Genomic DNA, 27,724 nt, shown 5'->3' on the forward strand with positions numbered 1-27,724 from the left:
CTGAATTTGGCCAGTTTTCCAACAGGCAGACCAATAACAGGTTAAATTGGAATGCAGTTCCAACGCTATTTGACATCCCCAAAGGGCCTGTCCCACTCTCACGACCTCTGCCGAGTTCGCCCTTGACTCATACTCGCAGCATGGTCATCACGAGGTCGTAGGTACTTGTGGCATCAAGTAGGTCGGGACGTTTTTCTAGCCTGATGAAAAATGTCCACGAGTAAAAAAGGTTGTGAATTAGGTCGTGAAAGTGGGACAGGCCCTTAACCCGCCGAAACGTCTGTTTTCCTAACGCAGGTTACTCAAGAGGAAGAATGGGAACCTCCCGTTACCCATACAAAATTGTGCAAATGACGATTTATTTATTATTGTATATAAGTTGGAAATTTTGTTCTTTGGGGTAAGCAAGGGGTGGGGCTATCATTGTTTGAAATATGTTGAACTTTACATCAGTTTCTTTGGTTAGCTAATATGCAAAACACTGCAACTCTGTATATCTCACGCACAAAATTATGTAAATTATGTAAATATTTCCATTAAAAACTGAGCCAATCTTCAATTTGGCAACACACGGTCTCATCGGCCATCGATGTCACACAGATCAATAAGGTAATGTACTGTTTAGATCACGTGCGGTGTCCACTCAGATGGATGCAGTATTCTACTACATGTTCACGTGAATGAAGTGGAAATGGTGTTTGCAATTTTATTGTTCCATGTGGTATTCATCAACATAGAAAGGAATAAGAAATACGTGCACTTACTGTGCCAAACAGGTCTCTGGTAGACACCACGCGACATCTGTTACACAAAATGTTTTGTGTATTCTGATGCCATTATCGGAAACGTCATCAATATGCTATCTTTTCTGATATTTGTTGTTGATACTATGTTATTCACGAACCCAATAAAGCACTTGTCATGGAATTTGAAATTTGACCCCATATGTCATATGTTTGTGTGCAGTTTTGTGTGCGTGTGTGTATGCATATATACATACACACACACGTATATACACACATGTATATACACACACGCACGCGCACACACACATGTATGTGTATATATGCATATAATTATAAATATAATTGCCTTTATGGTTTTTGTACATCATCTGACAAATAAGATAAAGAGAAAAATAGTGTTGCTTTGAATCAAAGTTGCTTCTGATCCATGAGAAGGAACTTTGAGATCTATTTAACACACACACACACGTTATTTAATTTTGTGAGCAGTGTGTGCTAAAGCAATACAAGGGAAACTGTACAATACAAGGGAAACTGCACAAAGGACGGGGCTGGGGAGGAAGGATGGGAGGGAAATGGGCAAAAATAGATTAAGCAGGGGGAAAACATTAAAAAATAAAATTAACTGAAATATGTGAAATGATAGATGAGCTATATCACACACGGTTCCCCATTACACTGCGAGAGGCATAACGGAAGCCGCGTTTTGAATTGAAAGATGGTAGCCGTGACGCTCCGTTACGTACTACTCCTCAGTGCGTTGGATTACGTAGGAGTGGAGTATCTTGCTCAACTCTATGATCTTTGGTTTCGAGCTACAATGCCTCACATCTCCAGCCTCAGGGACACTTATTAATTCTGAACTGTAAATCGAGAGAGGAATCCATTTTTTCTTTTTTTCCTTTGTCTCTGGGATCATAATGTTCATCCAAAACAAACATTAGCTCACCAACATTCTTCACCGAGGAGTCAGCATTACTATTTAGGACCATGAGCGACAATGCAACTGCCTTTGCGACTAATGTTCACCCTGCCCTTAGATTTACTTGTCTGTGACATTTCTCTACCTTTTCTGCATCTGTCTCTATCTCAGTTGATCAATTACGCACCATTATTTACTATGAACCCATTCCACCAAAGCTCCTCCCGCCATGTCGCCTGCAAGGACACTATCCCTTTCTTTCAGTTTCTCAGTCTCTCCCGCAAGTGTTCTCAATGTGAGGCTCTCCATTTTATGACTTCTGACATTTCCCCTATTTTCAGGAACTGTGGCTTCCCTCTTACTGTAGTTGATGGAGCCCTCACTGGCATTTTCTCTATTCTCCAGATGAATGCACTCAACACCCCTCCCCCAGACAGAACAGATGTAGGGTTCCTTTGGTATTCATTTTTTACCCTATGGTATCATCCTTCATCGTTCTCACCTACACCCCACCGGGCCCAGTATCCAACAAATCATTCTCTGACATTTCCACCACCTTTACAGTGATCCCATCACAATTCACATCATCCCACTCGCACCCCAATCGGTTTTCTTTTGAGACCAAACTTTTCTCTGAACTCGTCTCCTCCCATTCAAACCAGAAACTATGTACTGAGTCTTTGTATTGTTTCAAATAAATCAAGATTAATAAAATAAATACAATTGTTAGCAACAGTCACTGCTGGGTGCGTTTATTGTGTGCTGCGTTGAATCTGCAACAACTTATATCCAAGAAATTCCAGACCATTACAGCATTGACATATACCTGACAACGTGAGAAGGTTGAAACAAAGTGCTTCTCGTGTCACTCAGCGGGTCAGGCAGCATCTCTGGAGAACCCTTGTCCCCCCCCGTCCCCCCCCCCCCCCACCACCCTCTCTTCTCTATGTTCAGTCTGAAGAATGTTCAGTCAGAGATGCTGTCTGACCTGCTGAATTACTCAAACACTTTGTATCTTCAGTATAAATCAGCATGTACAGTCCTTCCAGCACAACGCGAGAAGGTTGTCCAGGTAAGTCCAATCTAGCTAATTGCAGGCCATAAGGTAGATAAGGTGGTCAAAAAGACTTTTGGCACATTGGCCTTCATCAGTCAGTGTATTGAGTACAGAAGTTGGGAGCAGTAACAGGATTGGTCCGAGTCAGCATGGATTTACAAAGGGGAAATCTTGCTTGACTAATCTTCTGGAATTTTTGAGGATGTAACTAGGAAAATGGACAAGGGAGAGCCAGTGGATGTAGTGTACCTGGACTTTCAGAAAGCATTTGATAAGGTCCCACATAGGAGAGGGCACATGGTATTGGGGGTAGTGCTGACATGGATAGAAAATTGGTTGGCAGACTGGAAACAAAGAGTAGGGATTAACGGGTCCCTTTCAGAATGGCAGGCAGTGACTAGTGGGGTACCGCAAGGCTCGGTGCTGGGACTGCAGCTATTTACAATATACATCAATGATTTAGGTTAAGGGATTCAAAGTAACATTAGCAAATTTGCAGATGGCACAAAGCTGGGTGGCAGTGTGAACTGTGAGGAGGATGCTATGAGAATGCAGGGTGACTTGGACAGGTTGGGGGAGTGGGCAGATGCATGGCAGATGCAGTTTAATGTGGATAAATGTGAGGTTATCCACTTGGGTAGGAAAAACAGGACGGCAGATTATTATCTCAATGGTGTCAAGTTGGGAAAGGGGGAAGTACAACGGGATCTGGGGGTCCTTGTTCATCAGTCAATGAAAATAAGCATGCTGGTACAGCAGGCAGTGAAGAAAGCGAATGGCATGTTGGCCTTCATAACAAGAGGAGTTGAGTTTAGGAGCAAAGAGGTCCTTCTGCAGTTGTTTAGGGCCTTAGTGAGACCACACCTAGAGTATTGTGTGCAGTTCTGGTCCCCTAATTTGAGGAAGGACATTATTGCTATTGAGGGAGTGCAGTGCAGGTTTATAAGGTTAATTCCCGGGATGGCAGGACTGTCATATGCTGAGAGAATGGAGTGGCTGGGCTTGTATGCTGTGGAGTTTAGAAGGATGAGAGAGGATCTTATTGAAACATATAATATTATTAAGGGTTTGGACACGCTAGAGGCAGGAACCATTTTCCCGATATTGGGGAGTCCAGAACCAGGGGCCACAGTTTAAGAGTAAGTGGCAAGCCATTTAGAACGGAGACAAGGAAACACTTTTTCCACACAGAGAGTTATGGGTCTGTGGAATTCTCTGCCTCGGAGGGCGGTGGAGGCCGGTTCTCAGGATACTTTCAAGAGAGAGCTAGATAGGGCTCTTAAAGGTAGCGGAGTCAGGGGATATGGGGAGAAGGCAGGAACGGGGTACTGATTGGGGATGATCAGCCATGATCACATTGAATGGCGGTGCTGGCTCGAGGGGCCGAAGGGCCTACTCCTGCACCTATTGTCTATTGAAGTCAAAAGGACATGTACATAAATGGAAAGAAGATGACTTGTTGTCACGCAATTATTGATACGATACCAATCAACGTCTAGGAGACATTCCGAGACGTATAAAAAGGCACCGCACAGGAAAACTCACAGAAGTGACTCTGGAGACTAAGCATTGCAGAAAAAGATTCAGTCAGAGGTTCAGTCATTTGTTGTACGATACCTCTGCCAGGTTCAACAGGGCTGATAATATTGGAACCCAAGTGGTGAGTTTTTGGAATTGTTTGAAACTATGTACTGAGTCTTTGTATTGTTTCAAATAAATCAAGATTAATAAAATAAATACAATTGCTAGCAACAGTCACTGTTGGGTGCGTTTATTATGTGCCGTGTTGAATCTACAACATCTTCTATTCAAAAAATTTCAGGCCATTACAGCATTTACATACCCGACAACGCGAGATGGTTGACACAAAGTGTTGGAGTAACTCAGCGGCTCAGGCAGCATCTCTGGAGAAAAAGGATGGGTGACGTTTTGGGTCGGAACCCTTCTTCAGACTGAACATGGGGGGGGGGGGGGTGAAGGGTTCTGAAGAAAGGGTCTGACCCAAAAAGTCACCCATCCTTTATCTCCAGACATGCTGTCTGACCCACTGTATTACTCAAACACTTTTTATCTTCAGTATAAATCAGCATGTACAGTTCCTTCCTGCGCAATGCAAGGTTGTCCAGGTATGTCCAATCCAGTTAACTGCAGGCCATTCAGTCTAATATCAATCAGCAACCAAGTTGTGAGTTCTTAAAATGTTTTGAGATATAACATGGAAATGGCTTCTTCAGCCCACAGAATCCATGCCGACCATTGATCACCCACAGAGAAGTGTGAGGTGTTGCATTTTGGGACGTCTAACAAGGGCAGGACCTACACAGTGAATGGTAGGTTTCTGGGGAGTGTTGTAGAGCAGAGGGATCTAGGAATGCAGGTGCATGATTCCTTGAAGGTCAAGTCGCAGGTAGATAAGGTGGTCAAAAAGACTTTTAGCACTTTGGCCTTCATCAGTCGGAGTATTGAATATTGACGCCATGTTGCAATTGTACAAGACGTTGACGAGACCGCATTTAGAATATTGTGTTCGGTTCTGAGCACCATGTCATAGGAAAGATATTGTCATACTTGAAAAAATTCAGCTGAGATTTAAGAGGATGTTGCCAAGACTAGAGGGTGTGAGCTATCGGGAGAGGTTGAGTCGGCTGAGTCTCCATTCCTTGAAGCGCAAGAGGATGAGTGGTGATCTTAAAGAGGTATACAAAATCATGAGAGGAATAGATCGGGTGGATGCAGGGAGTCTTTTGCCCAGAGTTGGGGAATCGAGGACCAGAGGAAATAGGTTCAAGGGGAAAAGATTTAATAGGGGTAACTTTTTCCACACAAAGGGTGGTGGGTGTATGGAACAAGCTGCCAGAGGAGGTAGTTGAGGCTGGGACTATCCCAATGTTTAAGAAACAGTTAGACAGAGTGGCACAACAGTAGAGTTGCTCTCTTACAGCACTAGAGGCCAGGTTCAATCCTGACTACAGGTGCTGTCTGTACGGAGCTTGTACGCTCTCCCTGTGACCATGTGGGTTTTGTCCAGGTGCTCCAGTTTTCTTCCATATTCCAAAGACATACAGGTTTGCAGGTTAATTGGCTTCTGTAAATTGCCCCGAGCGTTAGAATGCGAAAGTGGGATACCATAGAACTAGTGTACGGGTAATCGTTGGACAGCGTGGACTTGGTGGGTCGAAGGGTTTGTTTCCACACTGTATCTCTAAACTCAACTAAAAGTAATTTAATTCAAATATTTTCAGTCACAAACTGGGAAGTTGCCCCATTTATGGCAAAGTTTTCCAAATTGTTTTTGAGTCGGATTAAATGTGGATAAAATTTAACAACAGAATTGGTCTGGTGCCAAGTTAAGAATTGTTAATTAACAGCTTTCTCCTGCAGAAGTTGTGACCTTGTACACGAGCATTTAAGAAAACAGCCTTTAATAACCCGACCACAGCCTCAGGGAATAGTGAGACAAGGACAGTTTTCCAATCTCCTGCTTTTGGAGGTCACCTGGAAGCAACAGGATAATTTTGAATGGATGATTCATGTGCATATAGTTGGCTATTGCTGTGAGCATAAATATGATTGGTGATAAGTGAGGCAACAAATCTGTGGTGAATTTCCACAGAAGATGCACAATTAATTGACAACAACATATTGTGAGCAAGTTAATATGCGAGTGATTATTTAAAAACAAAACACTGAAACATACTCCATAGAGAAAGCGACATTGAAACAATTAAGAGACTGGGAATGGTAATTTCAGAAATCAGTATTAAAGATAGTATGAAATAAATGTTGCACCATGCTAGTAAAACTCTGGTTAAGAATAACTGCTCTAATCATGATGATCGTGTTAAAATGTCTATAGTGTTGTTAAAGCATCTAATCAAGAAGCCAGAAACAAAAGCATGCAACCTAAAAATAATTAAGAATGTCAAGAGCCAATTGCAGGAGCTCAATAGGTACCGGTATACCTTGTCTTCTGCTACAATTTGAGAAATTCCAATCTGAGCAAAAGGCTAAAAAGACCATTCAACAGCTGAAAACTGACAAGGCTTTGAGAGAAGATAAAGTCTTTACCAATGTGTTACAACATGGAAAGTAGTTATTTTGGTGCAAACTCCTGATTCATCTAGGAAAAGTAGAGCATGCTAGCTAGGTGCTATCTCAGATGCTATAATCACAGCCTGCCTCCAAGAGGAAACATTTCATTGTAATAATTACATAGGAATTATACCCTTACGATATGTCAAAAGCTATCACATAGAGCAGCCATAACGGGTTTGTCTGAAGCACTCCTTTCAGAATCACAAAGTGGATTGCTTCCTACAAGAGGTATATTGACCACATTCTTCATCCCATAGCAATACACATATTTAGAAGATAAAGCAAAAAACAAACTGGAAGAACTCAGCAAATGGGAGGCTGAGTGATGGTCGATCTTTCAGCTAGAGTAATCCTGATCTTATCTAGTCCTGATGCAGGGTCTTAATTCAAAACATTGATCACCTCTCTGCTTTCAGGTTTTTTTTGCTTCAGATTACAATAATTGGCAGTATCTTGTTTCTCCACATGGAGAATAAAGGTCCTCAATCTACCTGTTCCTGCCACACAAGCCATTCCCTTGATAATCAAGGCATCAAGGTTCCGATCCCATTCTGTAGCTCTTGTTGAAAGGCAATGTGAACAGCGCGTGTCACCCGGCTTCAAAAACACGCTCTACCCCACACTTCCATAACGCAAAAGACTACAGGAAGACATAGGAAACACTGTAAGCATGTTCCCAAAGAGTCACAGCATCAAACAACTAATTTGACAAGTCCTTCAGCCCAAACTCACAGGACCCGTCAACTAATTCAAAATGATCAGAACCGGAGTGGAAATTGGGGCAGGATGTGCTCAAGTCAGCGTGGCAATTTGATGCTGTGAACTTCCATTGTTCGTACATGATCTCCATGCGGTACTGCAGTATAGATTCTAGGCATTCATTGCCGCTTTTGTTTTGATTAGTTTTGTGTTAGGATTTCTATGTATAAGTGATAATGTTCTATTTCTCCCACCCCAAAGACCCTTTGGTAACTTTCCTGCAGTATTCCCAATGTCTTCCTGGTGGTCTGTCTCCTTGTGTATCGAATCTTGAAGTAGTGCGCTCCTTTCTGAAGGTGATAAGCATTCAGGCGACTGTACCCATATTTAAGAATATTATGGGTACTCGTTCGTGTGTACGGTGGCTGTCCAACTGGTGTGGAAACAAGCCAACCTTTATCACAAGTTGACTAGCCAAGGTTTCTTTAAAATTCACATATCTAAAATTATGCTTCCATAGTCTGGGACGGAGAACAGGACTTAAAGCAGCATTGTCTCTACTCATTCAGAATAAACTTCCATAATATTCTTAAATTAAATAGTCCAACATACATATATGTGTTCGTTCATACAAACTGGGGAACTAGTTTCCTCTCTACATGTAGTAATTGTTCATTCTTATTAGTCATGTGTGCTTTTGATGACAATTAATTACAATACTGTGGAGGTTACAGGTATCAAAGAGTGATTTTTGTGTATTTTCCAGTTTACAGACAAACTCAACTTGTGGATATCTGTAAGAGCAGAACTTGTTGCTAACTGGGTTGAGCTTGAATCCTGCTTCAATGTGATAGGAATAAGAGGATAAAATAGTCAAAAAACAATACACACTTGGATTCCCTGTGATCTATTAGGTTCACCATTTTAAAAAAATGTTTAATTGTTTTCATTTACAAACATTAGCAATAGAAATCCTTATGTCCTGATTCCATGAAAACAATAATCCCTCAATTCATTTCAAGCTATTGATTGCTTGATGATCAATTCAGATTTTGAACTCACGTCAGCTGAATGAGCAAAAGCAAATATTTAAAGTGAGACTCACTGCAACGTCACTAGTCCAGGATGGGTCCTTTTAAATATTCCCAGATTTTATCTTTTGATAGCCTACCTTCACCGGCTTGGCTGCAAGCTTTCTTTCCTCCATTCTCCTTTGAAGATTTGCCATTTCCTCTTTACTCCCATTCAGTACAATCACATCATTTTCTTTGAAGGGCTCCCCACACTGAAGAAAAAAGATGATGCATTAAAACAGCACAAAGCAAATATACACTGCCATCCCTAGTCCAGTATTAGAATAATCATAGTGGAAAGTAATAAAAATACAAACTGAATTATTTCAAATATCTAAGTGGTAAACAAATGTGTCCATTCAAAAGTAAATTGATCATATACTTATTTGGGACAAGATTTCAAAGCTTGCCTGCAACTTTCTCCTACAATGCATGGCAACCAGCCAGCCAGAAAAATAGAGAATAAGCTAGTGAGAACAGCAATTTTCAGACTCCTACTGCAATTATACATACACAGTCAAGGCCTGACTGGATTAGTGTGTTAAGGAAAACAATGATCCATTTAATCCTCACATGCCATTGTTGATTCAATTAGTTTGTTCCAGTTCAATGTGTGCAGAGAGACTACACTGAAATATCCTTAAATTTTCATCGTTATATTTCTTAAGGGGGAGACTAAAATATTTGGCAAGCCTTTCACTTGTTTAGAGGTGATGTACTCACAAATCATTTTTTATCATTGTGTAATCTAGAACGGATAGGATTTAAAATTGTGAATGGCAAAAATAAAACAGGTCAGAGTTTGACCCCATCTGAAGAAGGGTCCCGACCCAAAACGTCAACCATCCATTTTCTCCAGAGATGCTGCCTGACCCGCTGAGTTACTCCAGCACTTCGTGTCTATCTTCGGTATATACCAGCATTTACAGTTCCTTTCTACACAGGGTTTCCAAAAGCTCACAACAGTGCATGTTTGCATGAAGTATTCCACCTTGCATATTAACATTTACAATTCAAATATTAACTAAAGCAGGTTGTCTTCTAAATTCAGACTTAACGCATTCAGGCAGCGTAAAACTATACAAGATTCAGAGCAGCAAAACGACCCAGCACTCATTTAAAACTTTATTAAAACTCAAAATGCACCAAATGAAACTATGCAATTATAAACACTACATAAAACTCCCAAAGATTGAGTGTAAATATTGTAAAAATATAACACTAATGAATTCTATACTGAAATTAAATTGCAAGTTCAACCCACATAGACGGAACTCAGTGAAAAGCAAAGAAAAGAATCTCATAGGTTCATTGTTGTAACCAATCAGTCGGAACAAAAAGAGCACGTCACCAGCCAGCACAATGTAAGTGAACTAACGCACAGCAGACTAGCTATTCAAGCAACTGCTTCATAAAAAGCACTGTCAACATGCTCTTTTCAGTTAGAGACCATCTGTTCCATCGTGAAAAATTCATGTTTTCTAAGCTGAAATGCTAAGCATTCGGATCCTGTAAAAAGTGATCTCAACTGCTATGTCAAAATGGCTTTGCACAAAATTACTAACCACAAGACTTGCTGTCATTTCACAATCCTCCAAAGCAAGGTAAGGTTTACACTTTTAAATTCAGTATTTTAAATCTCAATTGCCTTTGGAAATGTGGGACTGTTCTAAAACAGTGTGCAATGTAACGTGAATTCATCTAGATGAATTGACCAAATGGAATTGTATGTTAGAAAGCATTAACAACAGCACCATATATAGTTTTTATCTAAGCAGTTGCACACGTTTAAAAAAATGTGATGACCCAAATTCAATGTACAGTATGAATAACAACCGTGTGTTCATTGAGGCTTGCCAGACAAACCACTGCACTCAACCAGGCAGATCTGTCAGAGAGATCAAAGTACTATCATTAAAAGTGAGGTATTGATAAACTTTAGACTTTGTAAATGATTCCATTGAACAGGCGCTGATGAAGATAGCCAAAGTTAAAATTAAACAGTTCTGAGAAAAGCAAAACTATGCTTCCTGAGGTTAAAAGCAGTGGTCGCCAGCTCAGATGAAAATGCAGCCCTTTCTGGGGAATTGAAACTTTACAGTCATTAGCTTCTTGGTAAAGGCTTTTTGCCCTTCCCTCCTTTCTTGATTTCACAAAGTCATGAGACATATCGTCATATAGTGTCAAATAGGCCCTTCAGCCCACCACATCCACGTCAGTCAGTTGGCATCCGTCTGTACTTAATCCCAAATTCCAACACTTGGCCCATAGCCTTCTATGTCCAAGTTGTTCAAGTGCAGTTCTAGACATTTCGTAAATGCTGTCAGCAACTCTGCTTCCACCACTCTCTCAGACAGGGAAGTAACACTCATTGGGTGGGAAAAGGTGCCCGCCAGATGTCCACAAAATCTCTTATCCTTTACCCTAAATCTATGTCCAGTAGTTTTATTTATTTCTAACAAGGATGTGCACCTTTGATGTTGAACAATGCACCCTCTACGTTGCACATTAGGCACCACAGAACAGCAGGAGAACTCTTGCTGGAGTACGAGTCAAACTTCTCCCTCAACCTACAGCCATAAAACCCAAGGTAAGAAGAAGGCCACTCCAAAAGAACAAATTTATACATCACATGTTGCTTACATCTCCATTATTTTTGGAAGCTTTCCCTCACTAGCATTTGGCTATGTAAGTGAATGAGATTTATCAACCACACATCATACCACACAGGGTCTCAAATACTTCCATATTCTTCCGCTAACCTAATATGTTGAATTTGTTGTCAACTCCTTCATATCAGGGATGAAACTCTGTTCTATTCAGACCACTTCCGCCTGAAAACATCAAACATGGAATTAGTTTGTGGTTCTTCGTATTCTTGTGTATGGCGCGCACAGCCTAAGGTTGTAGGACAACTTGTTCTACCTGATTGTGCACGCCCGGTTGATAGCATTTGTCGAAACAGGGCGGGCCAGGTAACGACTGCATTCTTCCACCCCAGTTTGTGGTTCAATTCACTGCCACATCCTTAAACTTGCGAGTCAGAGAGATGCCGGAAGGAAAAACATGTTTCTGCCCACCGAATCTATATCGACCATCAATGATGTTTTTACACTAATCCTACATTAATTCCACAATTTATTCTCTCCCCATTAGCCACTCCCACATTCTACCCCTCACTAGGGGAGGGATGGAGTTGGGAGGTAGAGACACGTAGACGAGATATGGAGGCAGACAAGAGGGAAAAAAGAATCGGTGTGAAATGGTATGCAACTGGGAGTGTGGGATGGCCACTGAAGAAGCCTGCACGGGACAATTTATAGTGCCTCCACCCTAATCGTCCTACTGTTTGCATCCTTGTTCCCCAGTCATTAGCAAAACTTCCCCAGCCAACAATGGGACATTATGGACTCCACCCTTCCTGAGGTCATCGGTTGCCGGTCCCTGCATTGTTCTGGCCTTCCCTATCTTTCAATCTGAAGGGTTCTGACCGAAACATCGTCTAAGACTTTTTTTCCCCCCAGAGATGCTGCCTGACCCAGCATTTTGCGTGTATCTTCGATATAAACCAGCATCAGCAGCTGCTTCCTAAACAATTTGTCTATCTAATCTACTAACATGGGAGGAAACAGCAGCACTCAGAGGAAATTCACACCGACACAGAGAGAAGATACAAACTCTGCATGCATCACCAGAGCTCAGGATTGAACCCAGGTCTGTGGCACCGAGGCAGCACTTCTATAAGCTGTGCCATTATGTTGCCCTAACGTGCTGCAAGGAAGCATAGAATAAAAAGCAACAGGAAAGCAACACCATATCTTTGCACTGGGCAGATTGTAAAATTCTGTCCTCAATGATGAGCAACTTCTGGCTTTATCTCCATTTCCCAAATGTGCGAAGAAAAGAATGGACTGGAGAGTAACAAATATAATATCACTCAATGAAAGGAGGGGGCAAAAACAGTGAACTACTGACCCATGAGCCTAACGTCAGTAGTGGGGGAAGAGCTGAATTCAACAATGAAATTTCAGAACACCATGAAAATAATAGGTCTCCGAGAGTGAGAGTAATCGGAGAGCTAAGGGGAAAACCAATTAATATGGTATATCCAATTTCCAGAAAGCTGATTAACAAGGTTACAGCATATGGAATTGAGTAGTACATGGATACGAATTGAGAATTGCAAAGAGTGCAAAGATAGATCTATGCAGCAAGACATCACAGAGATCAGTCCTTGGAACCTATCTATTCACAATTGTATCAATGAGTTGGTTGAGGAACCATTTCTCCAAGTTCACTGATACAACTAGGGGAAAAATGGATGCTAATTGTCTTCAAGAGAATAAAAAGTTGGTGACTGAGCAAGAACATGGTTGATGCATTGCAGAAAAATGAGAGGTTACCCACACAAAGCAAAAGCAGATTACGTAAAGTTGAATGTTCAAAGGAAACTACATGTCTTTGAACACGAGGCCTCGAGTATCGCGCAAAATTTTGGTCCCAAACCTTAAGGATATACCAATCTTGGTGGAGGATACTGAAGATTCACTATTGCCCATTACCAGTGATTTTATGTAATGGTATGATGTACCAGCACCTCTAAAAGGTTAAACTTCATTCTTTCCTTTTCTAGCCATGTGACACGTAGGTTTATTAATGGTGTTTACCAGCACTTTGTCTAAAAAGAACACTGCCCCAACCCTCATTCCACGTCCTCCAGTTTTGTTCATCTTTGAAACTCTATGGTGCACATGACACACAAGGGACTGCAGATGCTACAATCTGGAGCAACAAACAATTTGAAGGACAAACTCAGCAGGTCAAGCAGCATCTGTGTGTTGAAAGGAATGGTCGATGTCTCGTGTCAAAACCCCACATCATGACCGAAAGTGGAGGGGGAAATGGCCAGTGGAAAGTGAATAGCAGAAATGGCGAGACAGAAGCCCAAGCCGATTGGTGGACCGAGGGGTATTTGGAGCCAGGTAGGGGAGGGATACAGCTGGGAGGCAGACAGGTAGATGAGAGATCGAGGCAGACAAGAGGTGGGGGAAAAAATTAATCAGTGAGGAAATGGTTTGCAACTGGGAGTATGGGATGGCTACTGAAGATGCAATTGCTCTACAAATTGGTCGCCTTGTTTGTGGTTTCACATAGGAACCACATAGGGAGTACCGAATGCAGACAAGGTTTGAGGAGTTTCACGTCAATCTTTACCTCACCTGGAAGGGCTTTTTAGATCTCTGGATGGCAGTGAGAGAGATGTAAGAACAAATGTTGTTATTCCCAGGATTTTCAGGGATAAATGCCAGGGAGGCAAGTGCCCGAGTCAATATTTCCTCAGTCTTTCTGGTGCTCGAGTCAATATTTCCTCAGCGTACATTTGTAAAACCTATGAATATAAGACAGGAGCAGGCTATTCTGAAGGAACCAAGAGATACAGAAATAGTACAGGTAAATAGAGTTGGAAGATTAGTCATCAAGAATTACACAGCAGGCTAGAGGATGGCCTACTCTCCTGTTACTATTTATGATCTTACGTGAAACATATGCATTATATTGTGAAGATGCAATTTGTTTTTTAAACAATCAAAATTGAAACAATGGTTTCAATCAACAGGAATATTTAAAAATATTTTATAGACTGACAACTTTGAAAGATAGCTATCAAGACTTTCGGGCTAATATTTTACTGAGAAAATAGAACATCATAAGCAAAGTTTAAATATGTATTTTGTGCTTGACTGGAAAACAAAATGACTTTTGGATGTCAAACACCAAAGCTTTGAGTAGTTGTGCAAAGCCCCTTGGGCAACAGTGACCATACTATGGTGAAATTCTGCATTAGGATGGAAAGTGACATGGCTAATTCAGAGACTAGGGTCCTGAACTTGAACAAAGGAGACTTTGAAGGTACGAGACAGGAATTGGCTAGGATAGACTGGCAAATTATACTTAAAGGGTTGACAGTGGAGATGCAATGGCAAAGATTTCAGATTCAGATTCAACTTTATTGCCATTGTGCAGTGTACAGTACAGAGACAACGAAATGCAATGATTTAAAGACCACATGATGAACTCCAGAAATTGTTCATCCCTGTCTAGCATAAAAATAAAACCAGGAAGGCGGCTCAACCGTGGCTGACGAGTGAAGGCAAGGATAGTGTAAAATGCAAGGGAGAGGCATATAAATTGAGCATGAAAAAAAGCTGGCAGAGAATATAAAAACTGACTGTAAAAGTTTATTTAAGTATGTAAAAAGGAAAAGATTAGTGAAGAGTACTCAAGAAGGTGGCCGTAGAAATTATGGAAGCATTGGTGATAATTTTCCAATGTTCTCTCAACTCTGGATCAATTCCTGTGGACTGGAGGGTAGCCAATGTAACTCCACTTTTTAAGAAAGGAGGGAGAGATAAAACTGGGAATTATAGACCAGTTAGCCTTACATTGGTAGTAGGGAAGACACTGGAGTCGATTATTAATGTTATAGCAGCGTATTTGGAAAGCAGTGAGGCGATCGGTCAATGTCAGCATGGATTTATGAAGGGGAAATCATGCTTGACTAATCTTTTGGAATTTTTTGAGGATGTAACAAGTAGAATGGATCAGGGAGAGCCAGTGGATATGGTGTATCTGGACTTTCAAAAAGCCTTTGACAATGTCCCACACAAGAGATTAGCACATGGTATTGGGGGTAGGTTATTAACATGGATAGAGAACTGGTTGGCAGACTGGAAGCAAAGAATAAGAATTAACGGGTCCTTTTCAGAATGGCAGGCGGTGATTAGTGGGGTGCCGCAAAGCTCGGTGCTGGGACCACAGTTGTTTCCAATATATATTAATGATTTAGACAAGGGAATTAAATGTAATATCTCTACGTTGGCGGATAACACAAAGCTGAGTGGCAGTGTGAGCTGCGAGGAGGATGCTATGAGGCTGCAGGGTGTCTTGGATAGGTTGGGTGAGTGGGCAGATGCATGGCAGATGCAGTATAATGTGGATAAATGTGAGGTTATCCACATTGGTGGCAAGAACTGGAAGGCAGATTATTATCTGAATGGTGTCAGATTATGAGAAGGGGAGGTGCAACGAGGACTGGGTGTGCTTGTACATCAGTCACTGAAAGTAAGCATGCAGGTACAGCAGGCAGTGAAGAAAGCTAATGGCATGTTGGCCTTCATTGCGAGAGGATTTGAGTTTTGGAGCAAGGAGGTCCTACTGCAGTTATACAGAACCCTGGTGAGACCACACCTGGAGTATTGTGTGCAATTGTGGTCTCCTAATTTGAGAAAGAACATTATTGCTAATGAGGGAGTGCAGCGTAGGTTCACCAGGTTAATTCCTGGGATAGCGGGACTGACATACGAAAGAATGGGTCGACTGGGCTTGCATTCGCTGGAATTTAGAAGGATGAGAGCAGATCTTATGGAGCCATAAACATTCTTAGATTGGACAGGGTAGATGCAGGAAAAATGTTCCCGATGTTGGGTGGAGTCCAGAACCAGGGATCACAGTTTAAGAATAAGGGGTAGGCCATTTAGGACTGAGATGAGAAAAAAAACTTTTCTCCCAGAGAGTTGTGAATCTGTGGAATTCTCTGCCACAAAAGGCAGTGCCAATTCACTGGATGTTTTCAAGCGAGTTAAATTTAGCTCTTAGGGCTAAGGGAATCAAGGGATATGGGGGAAAAGCTGGAATGGGGTACTGATTTTGGATGATCCGCCTTGATCATATTGAATGGCGGTGCTGGCTCGAGGGGCCGAATGGCCTTCTCCTGCACCTATTTTCCACGTTACTGACTTTCACAGTAAATTCCAAATACTTTTAGGAAAAAACAAATGCTGTAGGTTTTATGGTTTTCATTTTGTAAAACAAATATCAGATTCAGGGTATTGCCAGACAAAACCCAAATTACATTTTCAGAAAGAACTTGCCTCCAGTCGGTGGCAGTAAAGTCGGATCATTGAAAACATCACATCTGTGGGATCCTGCTGTGCAAATTCTGGCCCTGTACTTTGTTTTATACTGGCAACCACATTTCAAAAAAGCTTGAAAGCCTGCGAATCGCTCAGTCATGGCCTGTAGGTTATAAGATTATTTCTCTTTCTCGGAGAAATGCAGTTTGGTCACGTTTCTTAGATTTAAACATATTTCTATCCAATACCTATTTCACCCCAGTTGTTTGTTTTCCATTTCTCTCAATAAAGGTGTTGGCCAAAAGCACTACTCCCTTCTCAGCAAACGTTTCTGACTTTAACTTTGGACTCAACATAAAATTTAACAGTTCACCAACCCATGGTTTCTATTTATATAAAAACTGCCAAGTTCATCTGCAAGTCATCCATCTGTAATGCTAACTCACCAATTGCACTTTCAACCACAATAATTTACTGGGTGTTCCTTACTGTTCTAAATTCCAACGTTATGTTCCTTAGTTTCTTCTTCAAATTCCCTCTTTAACCTATCAAGCAGTTGGCTTCATCAAAAGCTTTTCTATCAAGTTACCCAACTAAGTCTCACCCTATCGGAGATTTTTCCCTTGGCCTATTCCTCACAACTCAAAATATTATTATTCAATTTTTCTTAAATCAGATTACAATGCTTCCCCCCCCCCCCCCCCCCCCCCCAAGTCAGATGACAACGTTTGACCCAATATGATCCATTGCCCAATTAGAATATTCACAATCCCAAGAGTGTGCCTTTACTTCATTCTCTCTTATTTCTGCTCCACCCAGAAAAGTTTTTACAGGCACACGGATATATTCACCGAATTCTAAGAATCACATAGAACAGAAACAGCCCTTCAGCCCATCAAGTTTGTTCCAACCATAAAGCACCAATTTATACTAATACCACATTATTTTCTCAGTCCTATCAATTCCCATCATATTCTCCCACTCACCTACAGACTAGAGGCAATTTTTACTGCAACTTACCAACATGCAAGTCTTTAAAATGTAGGAGGAAATATGAGCATCAGGGGGAAACCCATGTAATTACAGGGAGGACATGCACATTCTACACTGACAGTGAGGCCAGGATTGCGTCTGGGTCATTGCAGCTGTGAGACTGCAGTTCTTTTAGTTGCATCATTGTGCCATTTAATCATTAACTATTTAAACTTTGACTCCGTGTCCTCAAAGCTGTAAATGATCATTTGTGTCCTCTACTAAATTATCGATAATTTTCATAATTCTGCCGCAATCCCAAGATATTTTTTGCATGGGATTTCCACCAATGACCTGCACCCCTGGACCTCTTCTCTGAAACCTTAGTAGATTGTTCATCGCCTCTCATATCTTGAGGTTTCAATTGTTTGCCTTGGTCTATAAATGCCAGTTGATAATGTTAACAGGTTCTGCTGTTCCAATTAAATCTTAAACTTTCGTCAAAGCTACCTTTGCAAATGAATTGGTTTCTACCAAATTCATCCAGTAATACAGATGAGTCTCTTTCCATTGAATTAGGTTTACCAGAACATGCACAAATTGCCGGCATTCAATGCAAAGATAATTTGCAACTAACGACCAATCCTATTTGACATCTGAATTGGAATGGTGTCTTCAGCTGACTCTGAAGTAGCTCTGCTCTGCTCTTCTGTTCTGTTCTTCCTTCATTCGGTTTATTTTACATTCAAACGGCATACTTTACCAGGGTTTTTAAACATTAATCCTGCTGCAATACGTTTGTCAATAATTGTCAGGATCTTTCTGACTGCCATTTAACTTTGTGCAAAAGAACAAAGTTGAGGACTCTAAATTATGCATTTTGCAAATCCTTCCATCTTGACAACACTGGTAAAGTGTTAGAAAGGTTAGACAGAATTATATAAATTTTTCAGCATTGAACCAAACTGCCTAGCAGAATTGGTGTTTATGCAACAATGGAATCTCCTTCAACTGCACTTGACCTCACTGTGTTAAGTTATCTTAACCCTTTCTGATCTTTATCTTCCACATAAAGGCAGCCATCATAGTTGATTCCTTAATTAATCCATGGTATTTCCAATCAGCACTCACTGAGATTTAAGGATGCCAAGGTTCACAGTAAGACTTCACACTATTTACTTTTGCAATTTTCCTTGAGGTCACTGCAGCTAACTTTCTTTTCAATTTCTAAAGAATGTAAGTTTGATATCAACTCCACATAGACTATTTTTGACATGCAGGAGGATAATTTAGAGTTATAGGCCACCCACTGTTGTATCATCTGCAAACTTGCTAATCTTGACATGTACATTCTCATCCAAAGTATTGATATAGATGACAAACAGTAATGGGACCAGCATCAAACCCTGATACCACTATTCACAGGCCTCTGGTCCAAGAAGCAAATTGGAAGCAACTTTTACCACCACCCTCAGCTTCCTTCCATGAAGCTAATTCTAAAACAATTGAAATAATTTCTCTCTTATTCAAGATGGTTATAATTCCGTTTCGTTTAGAGATACAGCATGGAAATAGGCCCTGCAGCCCACCAAGACACCTGCTCACACTAGTTCTGTAATCTTACTTTCACATTCAGTCTCTAGACACCAGGGGAAACTCACCGAAACCAATTAACCTACAAACCAACGTGTCTTTGGGATGAGAGAGGAAATAGGAGCATTTGGTTAAAACCCATGAGGTCACAGGGAGAACGTGCAAACTCCACACAAGGTCAGGATCAAACCAGGTGTCTGGCGCTGTGAGGCAGCAGCTCTACCAGCTGCTCCATCCTGCAATTTTAAATGGTGAAGCAGCATTTACCTATATTTAATAGTTAAGTATTTTAAGCATAAATAGCCAATTCTCACATCTGAAAAGCGATCTATGCATAATTAGTTTCCTAAATAAAGATTTTTTTTAAATAAATAAAAACCGGTAATTTGTTAAATTCTGTTAGGCAGTGGTCACAATAAGAAACAATTAATAACTTTCTTTTCAACTTTACAGTATTTATAGCATTTTGTCTGGTTATAATTAAGCAAATTTGGCCATTAAAAGTTCTATTTATTCTGGTTTTAAGTTTAAAAAAAGTCAGTTTTTAACCTAGCTTTTATTTTTTCGCAGGTAAATGGACAGGAAAGCTAGAAATTCTAGTGTTGCCTGGTTTGTGACACCGGGCTAAAATTCTAACATGACCAAAATTAAATGGAACTATTTTTTTACTACATTTCTAGTTTTTATATTCGTTTCCATACTTGCGTATTTTGTCATATCTTGCCTTGAACATCCTTTTCCACAATATGAACAGTATAATTGCAGCAGATATTGTTCTGCAATTTTAAATGGCGAAGCAACAGCACTTCAGCTTGGAGAAGATTGTGAAAAGGAGAAGACAAAAATATTCCACATTCAGATTCCAAATCCAATTGACTGTTCCAGAATCAAACAAGACCTTCACTTCATAACAAGTTCGATGTCACAAGAAGAAGATAACTATCCTCTCGCATACATTATTACTATCCACAAAGAATTTGATATGTTTGTTAAACTATTGCGAGCAATTTATAGACCACAGAATTTGTACTGCATCCATGTTGATAAAAAGTCACCAGAAGATTACAAAAGAAAGGTGAAAAGTTTATCGGATTGCTTTCATAACATCTTTCTGGCTTCAAAAATGGAACACGTTGTTTACGGTGGATTCTCACGCCTACAGGCAGATATAAACTGCATGAAAGATCTTGTAAACTCAACAATTGCGTGGAAGGAAGTTATCAATCTCTGCGGACAAGACTTTCCAATAAAAACTAATCGGGAAATTATCTGGTACATAAGGAACAAATGGGGAGGCAGGAACATCACACCGGGAATACAACAGCCATTGCATATGAAATATAGGACAGAGTACAGTTACAAGGAAGAGATTAAAAATGGTGAAGCCCAAATTTTTCGACTCAATCATAGAAAAGCTGCACCACCATTGGAGCTCACTATTTATTTTGGAACTGCATACTATGTACTTACAAGACAATTTGTGCAATTTGTTCTGGAGGATGCACGTGCAATTGCTCTTCTCGAGTGGTCTCGTGATACATACAGCCCTGATGAACATTACTGGGTGACACTGAACCGCTTAAAAGGTAAGCTCCGTAAAGATAAGTCATTTGACTGTTTACAAGCTACTAAGGGTATCTCACAAGTCACATTTGAAGGTGAATTTCAGAAACATCGAAACATAGAGAATAGGTGCAGGAGTAGGCCATTCGGCCCTTCGAGCCTGCACCGCCATTCAATATGATCATGGCTGATCATCCAACTCCGTATCCCATCCCTGCCTTCTCTCCATACCCCCTGATCCCTTTCGCCACAAAGGCCACATCTAACTCCTTCTTAAATATAGCCAATGAACTGGCCTCAACTACCTACTGTGGCAGAGAATTCCACAGATTCACCACTCTCTGTGTAAAAAATGATTTTCTCATCTCGGTCCTAAAAGACTTCCCTCTTATCCTTAAACTGTGACCCCTAGTTCTGGACTTCCCCAACATCGGGAATAATCTTCCTGCATGAGTGGAAAGCAAGTCCAGTTTCTTTCAAGAAAAATTGCCATCATTACTACTACTGTTTCTCTTCTTTTTGAAAGTAAATGTTTATTTGATAAATAGAAAGCTATGGTCAAAAACTTTAAGCTGCAATCTTAGGCTTTCTAAAACTGCGCCAAATGTAAAGCATGTATGAACCACATAGCAGAGATCACTTCACCTTTAGGTGGCAAACCTCACCAAGATAAACTCAAATTTTAATTCAGTCAAATTAATTTGAAAATAAGTTTTTAATATCTTGTTGAGATAGTTTTCCAATCGTATGAGAAATGATGAAAGGAAAGAGACCATGGAAATAAATTACTTTAACCTGTACATAGCAGGTGCATAATTACCAAGGCAAATTTCCTGATCTTGATATCAAAATCTATTCTATGCTTTGATCACATAGGAAATTTGCTTTCAATTAGAAATTAGCACAAAGTTAGCATATTCAGAAATATTTCAAAAAAAAACTTAAATGGAGGTTGCCTTCAAATTTGGACTAGAGATGTACTGTTGCCAAATGATGCTTAATCTGAAATACAACTAATGAAACTGATACTCCACGTATCGAAGTGAGCATGTTCTTTCAGAGTAAAAGAGAAACATTTTCACTTCCAATTGTGGTTCCCTTCTAAAAGAATTGTGCACCATTAACAAACAGCCCTCAACTACATAGCAATTGAATTCAAAAGGCACAAAGAGCTGAAGGAACTCAACAGGTCAGGCAGTATCTCTGAAGGACATGGAGAGGTGACATTTTGGGTCAGGACCCTTCTTTAGAAATGTTACCTATTCATGCCCTCCAGAGATACTGTCTGACCTGCTGTTCCTCCAGCATTTTGTGTTTTTTGGTCAAGATCCCAGCCGCTGTACTTCCTTGCCTTGACATTCAATTTGCTTGTGGTCCTCTTTGCCAGCGTACAACAGAGGCTGCAATAATTATTCCTGGACTCTACTGCTGTGTATTAGTGACGATTGCCACATTTCTTCCTTACTAATCAGTGCCAATCCAAACACCAGATTTACCACACTCTCCCAAAAACATTCATTGCAACCTGTCTCAGCAATAATATTGGCAATCCAACATTTAAAAAAAGTCTTGAATGACTGCATGCAAACACAGATCAGGCCCATTACAATAATTCAGTGCAACTGCTCCTCAAGGGTGATGGGGGAGGGGAGAAGGGGCGAGGAGGTCATAAAACTAATACTTTCCAAATTTTCATATATATTGCACTACAGCATCCTTCCGTGTTACATTTATAAATCCTCAAAGATCCTAGCAAAATGGCAGGCGCAATTATAATTTCTCTCGACTTCTTTCCTCAGTTCGACAAATCTATGACAAGCTCAATACAACTGATCCCCACGTTACAGCCATTTAGGTAATACAAATTGATTCATACCAAGTTCACAAATCCCCCAAAATGTGTGTGAAAAACAAGTAAATAAGATCAACACATTTATTTTGTTTCAACTGTCATTTCTTGATATGTGCATGTGGCGCAGTTTCAGGTTACGCCCGATTTCAACCTCCCCACTTCCTCATTCTAGTTGTTATAGCATTTCTTTTTTTTTTTTTTAAGTCTCAGGACACTGCATAACTTGTGTATTTTTAGAAGATATTTATGCACAAATACTGGCACAAGCAATCAGCATTATCGTTAGGGGACCACCAGAAGCACAATAACCTAATTTAAACCACTGCCCTATCTTCCCAGGGTAACCGACTCGTTAATTCCAACTATCATGTCTTGGCTGATGAAATGCTTCCGCCAGACACAGTAAAAACAAGTTCACCACAATGGTTTCCTCTGTAGTTTTTTTTTTTTTTTTTTTTTTTTTTTTTTTTTTTTTTAAAAACGAGGGGTAGAACTTGCAATGCAGCTTTTCCTGTTGTTTCTGTCAGAATGATACCGATGTCCTAGTAAATGTCCCTATTGCTAGAATAGTGTTACTTACAAACTATTTCATGGGACTTTAATTATGGTTTAGAATTCTGTTTAATTCACCATCACAATGATACTACAGATTCAGGCCTCAGGGAAACTTTTATTCTTAATATTACTTCAACATTCAACAATTTTTGTTCCTTTGTGGCCTCCCAACTTGTTTATTTAATATTATCTATTTTGATTCCATGGTCTCACACAATTGATACATGAGCAGCCAATGGGCTACTAATCTGGAGAAATAAGATTAAACCTTACATCTATTGAATTTCAATACAAATATAAATAAATAAAAATTTAATTTCATTAAATGCATTAAAGCTGGTATAAGTAAAGTGACCAAAAAAAGGATCAACAGTCATGAAAATCCCTCGTAATCGTAAGGAAAAAAAGCCTACCACCCTTTTTCAGCCAGCCTAAGTGTCATGCCAGATCTACTGAAACGTGTCTGTCTCTCAACTATTCAACAAATTAGTTCTCCCACATGGATGGGAGCATCAACCAATCCAATCGGTGTAGATGGTGCGTGCCAATTGCTCGTTAGCCAAAAATCCTGCTTCCATGATGCATGTCTATGTTCCAGATCCTCAAACACTCCCAAGGTGCTAAACTCAAACTTATCCAGAAATCTCACCCCACACCACTCCCCCAAGAACCTACACAGCCCTTCTTCCTCAACATCACAGATCCCAAACTTTGCATGTTCCACAATGGTATAGCAAATGAACAAAAAGTTGGTGCCAATTTAATAGCACCCAGTTAAAAGACACTACTGTGGTACCTATGAATTCCTTGGCCACAATGTTTGCTTTTGTCATCAACGGAACAGGTCTTCTTTTTACACTGTAATTTTTATCTGGATACTTTGAGAGTACTTGCTATGTAAGTAAAACTCTGCAATATAATGTATTTCTCAAAGATGCACCCAATTCAACCCCAAATGTTTCATGGGATGGTGATGTTCGTGCAGTTGTGTGGGCACCCCATGCAGGACCAACATCTGATGGTTGTAAAGGTAAGCACAAGATAATGTATACAACTGTTTTTTTGTTAGAACCCATTAAAAGTGTGCGTATGGCATTCGCATCTATCTTGTGCAACTAGGAACTGCAGGGACAAAGAGATATGTATAAAACCAATGACAAGCAGAGTCGCCAACCCAAAACAACAACTATTCTTTTTCTCCAGAGATGCTGCCTGATCCCCAGAATTACTCCAGCATTCTCCATTCTGACAATCTCCATTTCTGTCAATTTCAAAATTACTCATTTGGATACAACAAAATCTATCCACACCTTTCCTACTGCAAAGAAAAGTAACTTTGAATAAGATTAGCAATCTGATTGGAGAGCCAACTACTAATCACCATAGAAAATTAGATAGTGTCAACAGGTCTTCGCACCCTGCCTACTTTTTTATTTTTGCCTTTTCACTATTCTAAGGTTCATTTCTATAATCACTCACCGTACTCTCAAATTGGGAGGTATATAGCCTAACAAAGATATAGACACAAAATGCTGGAGTAACTCAGTGGGACAGGCAGCATCTCTGGAGAGAAGGAATGGGTGACGCTTCGGGTCGAGACTGTTGGAACTTTTTCTTTTGAATAGTGTCCACATTTCTTCATTCCTCTTCAGAAAGAAATGGGTTATGAAAGCCTGCTATGGAATATCAGATTAGTACAAGATAATGAATATCAGACAATTACTTTTCCAGGCCCTATCCCCGAACTCTTCCTCCGCTACATTGACGACCGCATTGGTGCTACCTCCTGCACCCATGCAGAACTCACTGACTTCATCAATTTCACGACTAATTTTCATCCTCCACTCAAATTCACTTGGACCATCTCAGACATCTCCATTTCTCCATCTCAAAAGCGCTTGAACAATTTGTTGCAATCTACCGTTTCTAGATCTCACCGTCTCCATCACAGGAGACAGACTATTGACCGACATCTACGACAAACCCGACATCTACTACAAACCCACCGGCTCCCACAGCTACCTCGACCACATCTTCCCACCCTGCTTCCTGTAAAGATTCTATCCCCTACTCCCAATTCCTCCGTCTACACCCAGGCTGAGGTTTTCCATACCAGGTCATCGGAGATGTCCTCATTCTTTAGGAAACGGGGATTCCCCTCTTCCATTGTAGATGAGGCTCCCACTGGGATCTCCTCGATATCCTGCAGCTCCACTCTTGCTCCCCCTCCCCCCCCCCCCCCCCATTCGTAACAAGGACAGAGTCCCCCTTGTCCTCACCTTCCACACAGTCAGCCGTCGTATACAGCAGATAATCCTCCAACATTTTCACCACCTCCAACAGGATCCCACTACTGGCCACATTTTCCCATCTTTACCCCTTTCTGCTTTCCGCAAAGACAGTTGCCTCCGCAACACCCTGGTCAACTCATCCCTTCCCACCCCCTCCCCAGGTACTTTCCCCTGCAGCCGCAGGAGACGCAACACCTGTCCCTTTACCTCCCCCCATCGACTTCATCCAAGGACCCCGACAGTCTTTCCAGGTGAGGCAGAGGTTCACTTGCACTTCCTCCAACTTCATCTACTGTATCCGCTGTTCCAGCTGCAAGTCCTGTACATCAGCGAGACCAAGTGCAGGCTCGGCAATCGTTTTGCTGAACACCTCCGCTTAGTCCACCTTAACCTACCTGATCTACCAGTTGCTCAGCACTTTAACTCCCCCTCCCATTCCCAATCTGACCTTTCTGTCCTGGGTCTCCTCCATTGTCAGAGCACAATGGATATTGTCAGAGCCCAGCACAAATTGGAGGAACAGCAATTCATATTTCGCTTGGGTAGCTTACACCCCAGCGGTATGAACATTGACCTCTCCAACTTCAAATAACCCTTGCTTTCCCTCTCTCTCCATCCCCTCCCATTCCCAATTCTCCCACCAGTCTTACAGTCTCCGACTACATTCTCTCTCTGTCCCGCCCACTCCCCTAACATCAGTCTGAAGAAAGGCCTCGACTCGAAATGTCACCCATTTCTATCTCTCCAGAGATGCTGCCTGTCCCGCTGAGTTACTCCAGCTTTTGTGCCGTGACATCATCCTTACTCAATAAAGCAACAACTCCCTCCTCATTTACCCCACCACTATCTCTCCTGAAACATCTGTACTCTGAAACATTACCTTCCAGTTCTGCACCTCTGTTAACCAGGTTTCTGCAATGGCTACAACATCCCAGTCACATGGGTAAGGGCCTTACCCTTCAAAGATTAAATCGTGCTTCCTTGCTCCCCGTCTTTTTCCTGCCTATTCCATCCATTGAGCCTTTATCACCTTCTGTACCGACTTCCAGCCTCTCATCTGCCCATATCCTGCTTAAGATTCCTCCATCCCCACCCCCCCGCCAATCTTATTTAACCAACCTGTGTAGCACTAGCAAATCTGATATCTCCCTTATCTTCCTGTTCCTACCCTCACTAGCACGTGGCATTGTAAGCAATCCAGAAAACATTACCCTGGAGATTTGCTTTTAATCCTTTTACCCAACTCTCCATACTCGTATTGCAGTACCTCATTCCTTTTCCTACCCATGTCATTTGTACCACATGCACAACGACTACCGGCTGCTCACTCTCCTCCTTGAGAATGTCAAGCAGCCACTCCGAGACATGCAGGACCCTGGCACCTGGGAGACAGCACACCACCCTGGAGTCCCGACTGCTGCCACAGAACCTCATGTCTGCACCCTTAACTAAAGAAACCATCAGTTTTATTTGAACCAGCTCAGCATCTGCACTGTAAAATAATGAGTCTTTATTTTTCAGGATATTACAGAAATGATATTTGTGTATATGGCCTAAGAGATCTAAAGTGGATCGTTCGACAACCAGCCATGTTTGCCAATAAGTTTGAACAGACGACAAATCCTCTCACAGTGGCATGTTTGGAGCAATGGCACAGGGACCGTGTACTCAATGAAACTTCAGAAACTATACCGCTGCACTGGCACCTGGATGATTAAGATATTATAAGTAAAATCCACTAATTGGGTATGCAATTGTTAAAATATACCAATGGTTTGGCAGTTTATCCGTCTGGAGTCCAAGTGGCATATGCAGCCCAAAGCACAGACTGGAGTTGGTCTCGTCGAAACTCACTGTACTCGTTTATCACTTCCTAAATCACCGAGCTCACTGGAAAATTATACTGCTGTGCAACATGCAAGAATAAATAAAATAAAAGTCTGCTTGTGTATAAATATGACTTGCATTCAATAGCCCAGAAAATTGACTAACCAGCACAACCAAAGTCCTAAATGTAGCAAATTATCAGTTACATTGCACACACAATGAAGAACAACAATTGACAGCATGTCAGGAAGAGGAGGGGGGGGGTAGCTCTGTGAGGGATGGAATTCAGTCCCTTGTGAGGGAAGACATAGGGACTGACGAGGTAGAATCACTGTGGATTGAGTTGAGAAATTGTAAAGGCAAGAAGACACTAATTGGTGTTATTTACAGACCCCCAAATAGTAGCCGGGATGTGTGGTGTAAGTTGCAGCAGGAGTTAAAACTGGCATGTAACAAAGGTAATGCCACTGTGGTGATGGGGGATTTCAATATGCAGGTAGACTGGGAAAATCAGGTTGTTTCAGGACCCCAAGAAAGAGAATTTGTAGAATGCCTCCGAGATGGAT

At 41.1% G+C, this 27,724-nt stretch overlaps 2 protein-coding genes across 3 annotated transcripts in view; one reads left to right on the forward strand and one right to left on the reverse strand.

Moving 5' to 3' along the window:
• Positions 1 to 27,724, reverse strand: part of rtf2 (replication termination factor 2) — a 69,016-nt gene that overhangs the window by 27,346 nt on the left and 13,946 nt on the right. For both annotated transcript variants that reach the window (XM_033041984.1, XM_033041985.1), the window contains exon 6: positions 8,691 to 8,804. In XM_033041984.1, coding sequence (XP_032897875.1) covers positions 8,691 to 8,804 — 114 coding nt within the window. The remainder of the gene's footprint in view (positions 1 to 8,690; positions 8,805 to 27,724) is intronic.
• LOC116986441 (beta-1,3-galactosyl-O-glycosyl-glycoprotein beta-1,6-N-acetylglucosaminyltransferase 7-like) lies at positions 9,935 to 27,279 on the forward strand. Its single transcript, XM_033041983.1, has 4 exons — positions 9,935 to 10,196; positions 19,641 to 20,656; positions 23,975 to 24,070; positions 26,853 to 27,279. The coding sequence occupies exons 2-4, from the start codon at positions 19,708 to 19,710 to the stop codon at positions 27,047 to 27,049; spliced, it is 1,242 nt and encodes a 413-aa protein (XP_032897874.1). The 5' UTR covers positions 9,935 to 10,196; positions 19,641 to 19,707; the 3' UTR covers positions 27,050 to 27,279.

The sequence above is a fragment of the Amblyraja radiata genome, chromosome 23 (genome assembly GCF_010909765.2).
Source record: "Amblyraja radiata isolate CabotCenter1 chromosome 23, sAmbRad1.1.pri, whole genome shotgun sequence".
Lineage (NCBI taxonomy): Eukaryota > Metazoa > Chordata > Chondrichthyes > Rajiformes > Rajidae > Amblyraja > Amblyraja radiata.

Coding starts and splice junctions, on each gene's coding strand:
- LOC116986441 (XM_033041983.1), top strand. CDS start 19,708: ATGACCAAAATTAAATGGAACTATTTTTTTACTACATTTCTAGTTTTT. Junction 20,657..23,974: donor GACACTGAACCGCTTAAAAG/GTAAGCTCCGTA, acceptor TATTTCTCAAAG/ATGCACCCAATTCAACCCCA. Junction 24,071..26,852: donor AACATCTGATGGTTGTAAAG/GTAAGCACAAGA, acceptor TTTATTTTTCAG/GATATTACAGAAATGATATT.